Here is a 13,912-nt window from a genome sequence, read left to right as displayed (position 1 = left end):
ATACCATTCGCCTTCTTCACCGCCTGCTGTACCTGCATGTCCACTTTCAATGACTGGTGTATAATGACACCCAGGTCTCGTTGCACCTTCTCTTTTCCTAATCGGACACCATTCAGATAATAATCTGTTTTCCTGTTCTTGCCACCAAAGTGGATAACCTCACATTTATCCACGTTAAATTGCATCTGCCATGAATTTGCCCACTCACCTAATCTGTCCAAGTCACCCTGCATCCTCTTAGCATCCTCCTCACAGCTAACACTGCTGCCCAGCTTCGTGTCATCCGCAAACTTGGAGATGCTGCATCTAATTCCCTCGTCTAAGTCACTAATATATATTGTAAACAACTGGGGTCCCAGCACTGAGCCTTGCAGTACCCCACCAGTCACTAGATCAGATCCTCTGATGAATCCTTGAACATGGCCCAGTCCACTGACTCAAAGTAATCCCGTAGCCGTTCCTGCGTCTCCTGCAAAGACCCCTTTGTTGTCCTTATCGCTGGGCCATTGCTCTTTAGCTTCCACCTATATGCAAGTAGGAGAAGGACAGCCAAGTGATCAAAATGTGGTCTAATTGCAGTAAAGCAGTGGTCGAGTGGGTTGGGACCCTTGGTGCTACAGGTTATATGCTGATGATAATTAGGCAAAGATTCCTTCAAACAAGCCTGATTGAAGTCCCTGACTATGATTTGAAATACATCAGGGTGGGCTCTTTCATGATTGGTGATGGCAGCATTCAGACTCTCAAGTGCCTGATTAACATTGGTTTTTGGCGGTATGTAAACTGCATCAAGATCACGGAGGATAACTCTCTTGGTAAGTAGAACAGTTGGCACTTAATCGTTAGTTGACCAGTTTGGGAGAATAAGACTGCGACAAGACCAAGACCGCTGCGCAGACCAAGGTTCAAGTTCAATTAATCCCACATTCTTTCTAATTATAATCATTTTTTTAAATTTCATGTTCATAGCAGATTATTAGCAAAATCAATAATGGACACCGCTTAAAATTCTAAGACCAACAATTGGCTCCTGTCTTTACTCACTCATGTAATTGGCTAGAAACACAAAATGGTTTGCAGCATTTAAACTCAGAACTCAGTGGTCTTCTCAATAAATACCATTCAGAGCAGAGCAAATCCTGTATGACAGTACAGCAACAATAAATTTTTTCATGCAGTGGTAGCACCAGGACTCACACTGCAAACACATCATTAATTATTAACTGCAGGGCTTCCTTACAGAGAGGTCACACATTTCTCCACAGACACCATCGGATAAACAAATACGGTAAATGCTGAAATTTTAAGCAAAGCACATTTGCTTCCTGATGAATATCGTGAAGTTTATTTTCAACATAAACGTGCAAAGTAATGAAATGTATGGTTGAAAACTATTAGTGCTATGCTTCGTTCCACCTCCGAGAGAAGCCTGATAGAAACAATTTACTCACCTGCTTTATGCATTATTGCTGGTGATCACCTTATCACCATTTCAGCATCTTACTCCCTTCATTGACATATGGAAGAGAAAATTGACTTTTGTTGCTGGTGATAAATTCATGGAAGACCATTAGTTGATCATGATACTCACCTCTATGCATTCAATTCCACTGAAGTCAATACTTCAGAGGGAGGTAAGTACAACCTCCACCAGTTATTCTTGCAAACTTTTAATGCAGGCAACCAATGCATTGGGTCCTATAAATACCTATAGACAAATTCACCACAAGATCTCTCTCATGCAAGTCCTATAAAATAAAAAAAACACGACATTTAAACAAATCTACATTCTGTTCTTAAAAGAAAGACAGTTGATTAATGCCCATAAAAATGACATACATCAGAACACAAAACTTCTATCAATTTAAATATCTTGACCTTAAAACATTTCATTTGGCTTTTCAATTTCATTTTAATTCTTTCATTTTCTAATATCTGGACATCTCTAGATGTCCTTTAGAAAGTGCTGGTAAGCTACATTCTTAAACTGCCCCAGTCTTTGTGAAGGAACTCCTTCAGTGCTGCTGGTGATGTTTGAGTTTAGATCCAGCAACAATGAAGAATCAACAACATACTTTTAAATCAGGATGTTGCACAATTGGAGCAAACATGTAAGTGATGGAGTTCTAATGTGTCTACTGCCCTTATGGTTCTTGGTGGCAGAGATCATGGGTTTTTGGATTTTAAAATAGGTAAAAAGGTAACCTCACCAGACTTTGGAGATGATACACAGTGCAGCCACGGTAACAAGTGGTGGAGGGAGCAGATCATCTGGGTAATGGTTGAGGAACCAACTGGTCCGGCCAGTGGTGCAGTGGCATCAGCACTGGACTTCGAGGCGGATTGTACTTTCATATCTTGCCATGAAAACCCCATAGACAACTACACTATCCACAGGGTCGCCATGTGTCGATAACAACTCAATGGCATTCAGCAACAACAATCAATCAGTTTATCTCAACCTTGATAGCTTTGAGTTTTTAGAATGTTGAAGTTGCATTCACCCAGGCAAGTGGAGAATATTAGTTCATAAGAACAGCTTTTATTTTAGCAACATGGCCTGAGATCATATACATAATTTACAATAATTAAAGCATTTATATAGCTGTATAACTGCTGCAGCCTTCCTCCACCTGTGATGTTGTGATGTTTCATCATCTTCCACCAGATCCACCATTGAGGTCTTGATTGGATCGCTCTTTGTCTGGACCCTCCTTCTTAAACTTACCACCATGGCTAACCCTACCAGGAGCTAAGCGATGGATCTCACTGCTCTTGGGACCTCAGGAACTCACAACCCTCTCCACCACAGTAAGATGATGATACTCAGAGAAGATCTGCTTGCATTCTACGCCACCGGATCCCGACCATGACCTGTCAAGGACCACGAGGTGGCCAACTGTGCATCAGGCTCCCCATATTCAACAAAGTCATGCACAGCCATTCTCTAATTAGGGAATCCACTATAACCTCCCAGAGATGAGGAAGTCTGCAGATGCTGAAATCCAAGCAACACCCACAAAATGCTGAAGGAACTCAGCAGGTCAGGCAGCATCTATGGAAAAAAAGTAAACAGTTGCTATTTTCTCCATCTCTGCCACATCTGTTCTCAGGATGAGACTTTTCACTCCAAAACTAATGAGGTGTCCCATTTCTTCAAAGAAAGGGGCTTTCCTTCCTGCACCTTTAAAGCTGCTCTCACCCACATCTCAGCAACACACACAAAATGCTGGAGGAACTCAGCAGACCAGGTAGCATCTATGGAAAAGAGTACAGTCAACGTTTCGGGCCGAGAATGTTGCTTGGATTTCCAACATCAGCAGATTTTCCCTTACTTGGGATTGGCTCACACATATCTCTTCCATTTCACGCATGTCCGCCCTCACCCCATCCTCCTGCTGCCCTACCTGGGATAGGGTTCCTCTTGTCCTCACCTATCACCCCACCAATCTCCGCATCCAGCTCATGATACTCTTTAACTTCTGTCATCTCCAATGGGATCCCACCACTAAGCACATCATTCCCTCTCCCCCACTTTCTGCTCTCTGCATGGATTGTTCCTTATGTAATTTCCTTTTCCATTGTCCCTTGTCCCTCCCCACTGATCTCTCTCCTGGTACTTATCCTTGCAAGCCGAACAAGTGCTGCACCTGCCCCTATGCCTCCTCCCTCACTACCATTCAGGGCCCCAAACTGTCCTTCCAGGTGAGGCAACACTTCACCTGTGAGTCTGTTGGGGTCATCTATTCTATCTAGTGCTCCTGGTGTGGCCTTCTGTATATCAATGAGATCCTATAGAGATTGGGAGACTGCTTCAGTGCACCTGCACTGAAAAGGTGGGATCTTTCTGTGGCCAACTATTTCACTCCTACTTCCCATTGCATTTCTGTTATGTCATTCCATGGCCCCCTCTACTGCGGCGATCAGGCCACACTCAGGTTGGAGGAGCAACACCTTATATTCCATCTGGGTAGACTCCAACCTAATGTCATGGACATTGATTCCTCAAACTTCCAGTAATTGCCCCCTCCTCTTTGCCATTCCCATTCCCATTTCCCTCGCTCAAATTATCTCCTTACCTGCCCATCACTTCCTTCTGGTATCCACCCCCTTGAGTGATCCTCCCAACTTGAGTGATCACACTACTACTATAGTTGTATACAATTTTTTTTTCATTTTAAAGCAGTTTGATACCAATTCTGAAGGCATAGTTGTGAACTGATCATTAAAGAAACATGAATTAATGGCATAGAGCATTGTGCTAAATTTAGAGGCTTACTGAAAATCCAACAGTAGTTTACATCATGTCACTTTGAATTTCAATTATGTGAATATGAATTGACATGTAAATCAAATGTCTACTTAGATTTAGAAATTCCTCTCTCTCAATGCAATGTAACATCAGTCTATTTCTGTACAAGTGCTGACTAGTGGCGTGCTAACTTAAAAGCATCATGTAGCACTGTGATTAGCAAGGGAAAGGCCTAGACTAATGTCTGCAAGCCATAAATCTTTGTCAACTTAAATAAAATTAAATGCTTCTAGAATAAGAAAAATATTACATACTTTGTTTAATTAAACATTTGGAATAAGAAGAACTAGCATCAGCTATGGCAGTTGACCTCAATGGAACTGACTTTTACAACCAGGATTCAATTGCAAAGGTTATTACACTACAAGTTTAAATCATTAAGGATGAGCTCTTCAATCTATCTCAGTTATACTTTACTCAAATCTTCTCTGAAATAGCAATATTGCAAGTAGTCTAACCATCAATATGTAGAGTCTAACGACGTAAACCCACAACATCGCTTTACAAAGGTTTCACTGACTTTTTTTGTTTGAGCTATTCAATAGGCCCAATATATATATTTTTCTTAATGCTGAAAAGGTTACAAGTTAATCAGACCTTCATTCATAATGCATCACAATAATTTACGGTACTTGTGGAGCTCCCCTGAGGCAAATCATTACAGCAGCGAATATATTGTCAGGGTAGGGTGCTTCATCCAATAACATCAAGGTGCTCTGTTGCTGAAGGGCTTCTTGCTATGCCACAAAGGAATATAAGTCCCTCCTGATTGACGGCTTTGGTGAGGTCTGAAAAGGCCATGTTTATTGGTTAAGGCTGCTCCCTGCATTCTTTCAACTGAAGATCACATCCACTCAATTCTGAGCTCTGTCGCAGGGAAAGATTACCAGCAGGGCAGAGGAAAAGATTAAAAGATGTGCTCAGAGTCCCCATGAAAAGAATATGCTACTTTAATAACCCTGGACCATATATCAAAGTATAGAAGCAGCAACCAGATGATATAGAATATGTTGCATCAACACACTGTCTGCAGCAGCATCCTACGTAAAGAGCAAGAAGGGTACAACCTACCTGCCCATCCCACCAGGTGCTACCCGATTCTATGGAAGAGTCTACAGTTCCTACAGCAACTTCAGCAGCCAACTCATAACCTCACTCTCCTCCCCAAATGCCCAAAGAACCAGAGCAGAGGTCAGTTCTCCGGAATCTTGAGCATTTGTCCAGCAAAGACAAATCAAAGTGCTTTTCAACAAGTGAAATTCACTGGTTGGATATCTTTCCCCAATGAAATTGGCTTAATTTTGCCTTAATTTATTTCTTTTTATTTTACCTCCTACCTTTCTGAGACAACAGTAGTATAGTTAGACAGATATAACAGGTTTCAAGCAGGCACTGGTAATAAAAATGGCTGTAGGGCTGCTTCGGGAGTGAGGCAAAGAGATAGTCTGGAGCTATGAGATCAGGCAAGACTTTTTGGTGGGCAGCTCCTGATGGTATGCAGTAATTTCTCGAGACTGGTGGAGTCCAAGGAATTGTGTACATCAAAAGAAGGAACAGAAAAGGAACAAAACTGAAGGACAGATGCAGTGAAGGCTCCAGGTATCTTAGGAAATTGTGCTGAAGGCTCCAAAACCCATAGGGAGAACTCTCAAGTCTACAGCGCTCTGTATTGCCATAATCCCAGTAAATTTAGCATGTGACCTCAGACATTAAAACATTCATTATTGTTTAAATTGGATGATGAAAGGGTTTTTAGAAATGCTGTAAGCATTTTGTCACCATTTCTGTTTAAATTCATGAGTTTTTCCCCAACTGAGCATCCACATTTAATTAATTTTGAGTGTCCTAAAATAATTCATTGGCAATCTTGCCATTTACCTTCTCTCTCCAATTTCTATGTCCTTTCTTAAGAATAATTAACCCTCATCTGTCCAGCTTGGAACACTATCATTAATGGCTTACATCGTTTAAGATAATTTGCAATAGAACCAGAAGCAATCAAGCTGCGTTAACACTGTCTGACATATGGAAAACCCTACATACAAATCAGCTCCCATAATATTGTTAAATTCAGAAGTCTAATACTGTACATTTATTCACTCCTACAAAAGGCAGAACTTGTATCCTCTCTCTTCACCTCCCGTAATTGGTCTTTTTTTTATCAATGTTATGTATTTTTAGTGCCATCATTACAATCAGAATCAGGTTTAATATCACTGGCGTATGTCGTGAAATTTGTTGTTATGCGGCAGCAGGTTAATGCAATACACAGTAAAGACTATTACAGCAAATATGTGTTAAATTAAATAAGTAGTGCAAAAAAGTAGTAAGGTAGTGTTCATGGGCAATGTCCATTCAGAAATCAAATGGAAGAGGGTAAAAAACTATTCCCAAATCACTAAGCGTGTGCCTTCAGGCACCTGCATCTCCTTCCTGATGGTAGCAATGAGAAGAGGGCATGTCCTGGGTGATTGGGGTCCTTATTGATGAATGCTGCCTTTTTGAGGCATCACTTCCTGAAGATGTCCGGGATACTGGGGAGGCTAGTGCCCACAATGGAGCTGCCAAGTTTACAACTCTCTGCAGCTGATTTTGATCCTGTGCAGTGCCACCCCCCCCCCCGCCCCATAGCAAACAGCGATACAGCCAGTTAGAAAGCTCTCCACGGTACATCACAATACTGAATGGTTACCACATTGAGTGATCTTGGTATATTTTTCAGCTTACGGATGAAACCAACTAAAAGTGGAACTTGTTCATAACCTGGGACCAGCCTGTAAAAAACTCATAGAATGAGATATGATCCGGATTGCACAACCTTAAACAAATTCTATAATACCTTCAAATGGAAATTGAATATATACTTCATAGGAAATAATCTGTTGCACTTTGAATCAAAAGCAGGGAGTGGCACCCACAAGATAAACTGAAGTTTCACACTGCATTGCAACCGTGTGAAGAATGCGTGTTTATAACTTACTCATATTGTTCCTATGTGACAAGGATTCATGTACAGAACTTACACTAGCTTCCCAGATAAAGTCCTGAAGATATTTTTTCCATTTTTTGTCACTGATGATTTGAAAATTGTTCGACTATAAATGTGATGGTTTAATCTTATTGAGCCCAGCCTACCACCGGCAATCCCCCCACTACAACATTTACCTGGTCAGCACTTAAAAGGCCTACCTTGCTGTCCCAAGGCATCTTGAATTCTGAGAAGAAATCCTCAAATGTAAATACGTAATGAAAACTTGAAAAGGAATTAATTTTAAGAAAAAGAATATTTTCTTCCCTTTTACTGATATCCACTTTCTCAGAAATATAAAATCAATAAAGCCAGGTCAAATCCAGCCCAGAATCCAAGCCATGGTTCCTTTCTGAATAAATGCAGGGAAATCTCAGTTGGACAGAGCTCAGACACTGGGCTCCTGTGGAGTTCAGCAGCAGAATTAACATACAGATGTAGCGCCATCTGTTGGTGAATAATCAGGCTTACTTTCACCAACATATGTCATGAAATTTGCTGTTTAGCAGCAGTATAGCACAATACATTAAAAAATCACGATAAGTTACATAGGAAATATTTTTTAAATAAGTAGTGCAAACAGAGAGCAAAACAGTTGCGTCACAAACAAGAGAAAATTTGCAGATGCTGGAAATCCAAAGCAACACACACAAAAGGCTGGAGGAACTCAGCAGGCCAGGCAGCATCTATGGAAAAGAGTAAACAGATTCTGAACACCCCCCCCCCCGCCCTTACTTTCCAGCCCTGGCAAAGGATCTCAGCCCAAAAGGTCGACTGATTTTTTTAATGGTCCATGAACACTACCTCACTATAGTGAGACAGTGTTCATGGGCCATTCAGAAATCTGATGGTAGAGGGGAGGAAGCTGTTCCTAGAACAGTGTGTGTTTGAGAGTGTGTGTCTTCATGCCCCTGTATCCCCTCTCTGATGGTAATAATGGGAAGAGTACATGTCCTGGGTGGTGAGGGTCCTTCATGATGGATACTGCCTCTTGAGGCATTGTCTTTTGAAGGTATCCTTGATAGTGAGGAGGCGAGTGTCCACGATGGATCGGGCTGAGTTTACCACTCTCTGTAGCTTTTTCTGAATCCGTGCATTGGCACCTCCATACCAAATGGTGATGCAGCCAGTCAGAATGCTGCCCATAATACATATGTAGAAATCTGCTAGTCTTTGGTGACATCTCTTCAAACTCCTAATGAAATATAGCTGCTGGAGTACTTTCTTCATAATTGCATCAATATGTTCAGGAATGTCAAGAGTCAGAATCAGGTTTATTATCACTCGCATGTGTCATAAAATCTGTTAACTTAGCAGCAGCAGTTCAATGAAATACATAATAATATAGGAAAAAATAAATAAATAAGTATATATAGGCCTTTGAAAGAAAGCTCTCCAAGTACGCAGGACTGGTCAGCAAATGTCAGCCGGCTGGATGGAGAGCGAGGTGTCTCCTAGTGGAGGTTGGTTGTAGGGGATTCGTAGCCCGTTCTTTAGTTAGAGCCTTCAGCATTTTGGGCATCAAGGGAGAGAGGAAGAAGAAAGCCATCCGCAGTACCACCGACGCGGCAGACAGGGCCTCAAGATGGCTGTGGCTCAAACGAGGGGAACCATGGAGTCATTAGTAGCTAGCCATCTGGACACAAGCTGGGGTCTGATCATCCCCGGCTGGGTCACCTGGAGGAGGTTGTATGATGTTGAAAGACCCGAAACACCCGATGATTCCAGGAACATCACTGAAGATGTGTCCAGAAGCATCAATAGATGTATGTACACAGCTATGTACATTAAATAGTTAGATTAAAAAGTGCAAAAACAGAAATAATGTCCATTTAGGAATCTTATGGCAGAGGGGAAGAAGCTGTTCCTGAATCGCTGAGTGTGTGCCTTCAGGCTTCTGTATCTCCTACAATGAGAAGACGGCATGTCCTGGGGGATGGGGTTCCTTAATAATGGACGCTGCCTTTCTGAGGCACCGCTCCTTGAAGATGCCTTAGATACTACAAAGGCTAGTATCCAAGACAGAGCGACTAATTTTACAGCTTTTATTCCTGCCCAGTAGCATTACCCCTCCCCGCCCCTCCCACCATACCAGACAGTGATGCAGCCTGTCAGAATGCTCTCCATGGTATATCTACTGAAGTTTTCAAGTGTTTCAGGTGACAAACTAAATCCCTTCAAACTCTTAATGAAATATAGCCACTGTCTTGCCCCCTTTGTAGCTGCATCAATATGTTGGGACCTGGTTAGTTTCTCAGAGATATTGACCCTCATGAACTTGAAATTGTTCACTCTCTCCACTTCTGAACCCTCTATGAGGATTGATTTATGTTCCCTTGTCTGACCCTTCCTGAAGTCCACAATCAGCTCTTTCATCTTACTGATATTGAGTTGCTGCGACACCACTCAACTTGCTGGTATATCTCACTCCTGTACGCCCTTTCATCTCCATCTGAGATTCTACCAACAATGGTTGCATCAACAGCAAATTTACAGATTATATTTGAGCTATACCTAGCCACACAGTTATGGGTATAGAAGGAGTAGAGCAGTGTGCTAAGCACACACCCCCAAGATGCGCCAGTGCTGATCTTCAGCAAGGAGGATATTATCACCAATCTACACAGATTGTGGCCTTCTGGTTAAGAAGTCGAGGATCCAATTGCAAAAGAGGGCACAGAGGCCCAAGCTTTGCAGCTTATCAATCAGGACTGTGGGAATAATGGTGTTAAATGCCAAGCTATAGTCAACAAACTGCATCCTGACATATGTTTACATCCAGGCACTTTAAGCTGCTCACCCTTTCTACTGACATCACCTCGATGAGGATTGATGTGTGGTCTCCTGACTCCCCTTTCTTGAAGTTGACAATCAGTTCCCCAATTAATTCCTATAAGTTGCAGATTTTGTTGTTTCACAACACATGGATAGAAGGCCTGGACTTGCTGCCATTTAAAGGCTTAGAGCCAGGCACACTTTAGCAAAAAACAACCTGATACACACTTGCTTTTCATCTCTGGGTATTTTATTATATAAATGGTTAATTTTGCATCTTTCCAGGTATTTACATAATCAAGTTTTATATTCTGTCCACACGTTGATCCCTTTTATTGACCTTTCAAAACCGTGATTCTTTCTTTCCAATTATCCTGTTTTCAGTTGAGGACAAGAATCAGCCATTCCCCGATGTACAGCTCATTTCTGTCTCAATATGGACAATGGTGCTTAATGCTCCTTCCAACTTGAGATCATCAAGTATTTATTTTCTCAATGATGACTCTCAGTAGCAGATGGATAAGTAGTTCTTTGACAGTTCATCAGTCACGGATGACTTATTTCTCTCGTTTGAGGTGGCTGATAAGGCCCAAGAAGGAGCTAAAGACTTTGGCGTAAGCGGGCAGAAGGGCCTCGAAAGGTTGAGCACGTCCACCATTCCATCCAAGATTTTGCTGGTTCCCACTGGAGATCAAAAGTCTTCCAGGATGCTTCTCCTCTGCTTTGAATAATTGCAGGCCAGTCATTCCTATGAGAAGCTTTGAGTACATCCTTAGAAAATCTTTTCTTGCAGTTACAGACCCTGTTTTGGGAGTCTTGAGTCAGGCCTCATGGACACCAAGAGAAATTCGAATCAGGCTACAGGGGAGCAGCTGCAAATGCTTTTCATTTACGCTGCCAATGGATTTGTAGGATTGTGCCAAACCAATGTTATTGAGACAAAAATATGTATTCCCCTATCACTATAATATTTCTGCTCTGATTCCTCATAGCCTTCCTCCCTGCACCCATGCTCCATCCGCATCTGTGTCCTCAACATCCCTCTGGTATAAAGTGCCTTACTTAACATGACAGTTGTCTTTTCTGCAGTCTAATTTCAGGGATGGCTTGTGCCAAAGGAAAGAACAGGATTTTTGTGGTTACCCTAACACTGTCTGGCTTCTCTCCACACTGCCAGCCTTTTTTATATCCCTATGATTCATCTATTCTGTGGAATGAACTTTACAATTAATCCTCCCCCTTCCCTTCTCTAACTCATGTTGTGTGATTCAACAACTCTGGAGCCACAATGAGTCATAACATCTCCCATAAATGTGGTCATCCAGGAAGTCTCCCTGTCCAGAAATGCCCACATTCTGTATTATTAATAAAAAATTAAAACAATAAAGTACTTGTGCTGCACTTCTATAATTGTGTATCTACTGTCTTTGGTCTCAGTAGTTTACAGTAACATGTCTAATTCTAAACCAGTTACTCCTACTACTGTTTAGTAATTGTAACTTGAATTGTAAATTGCAAACCTTTAATTATATATGTTACATTTATTGTAGGGCTTATTTCATTAATTTACTTACTTAATGTTGGTAGTTTGCTATTCCCCTAACCTTATAAATGAGTATTTTGTAACATCATTAAAACTAAATTACAGATAGACGATTTTGCACTTGTGTTTTTATTCCGATCTGCACTGTCTCTTCCTCTCTGCTGGTGCTGTAGTTCATGAGAAAAAGAAGTGTATTAGTATGTACTGCACCTTCTGCACTTGCACAGGAATCTGCTGAGGATTCATCTGACAGTTAAAGTTTTAGATAAATTGCAATATAGGTACCGGTAATGATTCTGTTGTTACCATCTATGGAGCTTTTGTTTCATATGACATGTTATTTCTGTCAAGCATTACCATAAATTTTACTCTCTAAATCACTTCTTTCTTCCAGACTATCCCCTTGCATTCTTTTCTACAGATCCCTTTTGTGTCTAAAATCCAGTTGCATCCATTCTATTTTTGACACACTAGCTGTTTTATGGAATCACAGAAAATTTACAACACAGAGAAGACCACTGTGGCTGTGACAGTTTTAAAACAAATACCCAGCCAAATCCTATCCCACCCAGTCAAGTCCCATAGCTTACGGATCTTCAAGCAAACACCCAATACTGCATAAATGTGATGAGGAAAGTTCCACACTCATAGTGAAAACATCATCCCTCGGTTTTTTTTAGCCAATTAATTTAAATTCATGCCCTTTCACTTTTTCACCACTCTGCCTTGGAAAATAGCTAATGTTATTTTTGGGATCCTTTTATATGCCCCAATTCAGCTTCTTCTATTCCAAGCAAAATATTTCTAACTTAATCTGATGAAAATTCATTGTCTGAAAAGTGATCTCTAGATGTCTCCCCACAGATGTTTTCTGATCGCTTAAGTACTTCTGTTTTCTTTTCAGCACTAGCATTCTCTACTTTGCAGTTATTCTTGCTTATCCAATCATTCCTCACACCATCCAGTCCACTCTTGTTAAATCACTTCTCAATTTTTCTCACTGAAGTTGCCGGCTGACTAGCTGAACACTACCAGCAAGTTCCATTTATATACCAATCTCTCTAATTTTTCCTCATAACTGAAAAATATCAGTTTTTATTTTTCCTTGAACTCCTCACCACATTGATCAAGCAGAACTATAGGCATTTTATCTTTACGCCAGGAAGCACCTAGGACCTCCACGAAAGCATGCGTGAATGCCAAAACACTAAACTTCCGCACAGATATCCACTGGCACAATCCCAATTTTGGAATCTGTTCTGGAATGCAGAAGTGCCAACTTCCAGCAGTTTTACAGCATCTACATTAGGAAATCTACTTGCAGAATCTTTGCCAAGTTGGACCTGCAGGAAGTTCAGACACTCTGTTCAGTTGAACAAGAGTATAACTATGGAGAGACAAGTCTCAAAAAACAAAGATTTTTGGATTCAATTGAACTTACTTGAAGGTATTTCATAAATCATATTCCCTTTGCCCAAACTTATTCACATATATTCACATGCCTTTCCTGGATGATTTCATACTCAACTCTCAAGTTCTTCCGTCATTATATATTTTAAAATTATGTTTTTAAATCAACGCAGGAGGTTCACCACTCAGTGAACTACTCTTAACACAGTAATTTAAATTCATCATTAGTATTTGCCATTTGTGACACATAAAGGGAATAAGAATGATGCAACTAACAATTATGGTTATCCAAATGTTAGGATCAAAGGCAGAAATCTGCTTGGTTTTGGATTCTTCAGTAGCTGCACAGCATAAGTCGGTCAGAGGGCAAATTTACTTATACTGGAACAGCAGCCAGAACATTGTGCCAAAATATTTCAAATTAATGAAACAAAAAGATAGCAGAACGTAAACACTTATGGATAATTGTTCAAATCTTACCTGTGTGTGAATGTCCATTTCTCTTCAGCACTCTAGCCAGAGGCAATGTACTAATATGCCACAAATAAGATGGAAATAAAATAAAAACTAAAAATAAATGGAATTTATCATAACTTATGTTGTTCACACCATGATCACAAAACAAAATGTAATCAAGTTTCAGTTTAAACAAGTTTGCTTTTCAAGCAAAGCACACGGTTGCCAGTTAAACATAAAACCCTGCTAGTGAGTCAGAGTTCAATTACACTTTTAGACCATAGAAGGAATGTTAAGTACAAAGATATAATTTATACCAGATATCTAAACAGTGATTGGTGCATCAGTCACTCCAGGCAAATAACCCCAACATGATGCAAGATTATCT

General features: G+C 40.7%; 1 protein-coding gene across 4 annotated transcripts in view; it reads right to left on the bottom strand.

Moving 5' to 3' along the window:
• LOC134356877 (FYVE, RhoGEF and PH domain-containing protein 3-like) overlaps positions 1 to 13,912 on the bottom strand; it is a 269,626-nt gene that overhangs the window by 201,509 nt on the left and 54,205 nt on the right. Inside the window, exon 1 of one of the 4 annotated variants that reach the window (XM_063068106.1) lies at positions 1,592 to 1,616. The exons of 2 other annotated variants lie outside the window; for them this stretch is intronic. In XM_063068106.1, the coding sequence (XP_062924176.1) occupies positions 1,592 to 1,601 (10 nt within the window). In that variant the 5' untranslated portion in view covers positions 1,602 to 1,616. Of the gene's footprint in view, positions 1 to 1,451; positions 1,503 to 1,591; positions 1,617 to 13,912 lie in introns of those variants that run through there. One more of the 4 variants, XM_063068105.1, reaches the window with a different exon arrangement.

This window comes from Mobula hypostoma, chromosome 15 (assembly GCF_963921235.1).
Source record: "Mobula hypostoma chromosome 15, sMobHyp1.1, whole genome shotgun sequence".
Lineage (NCBI taxonomy): Eukaryota > Metazoa > Chordata > Chondrichthyes > Myliobatiformes > Myliobatidae > Mobula > Mobula hypostoma.
This window is presented reverse-complemented; position numbering and strand designations above follow the sequence as displayed.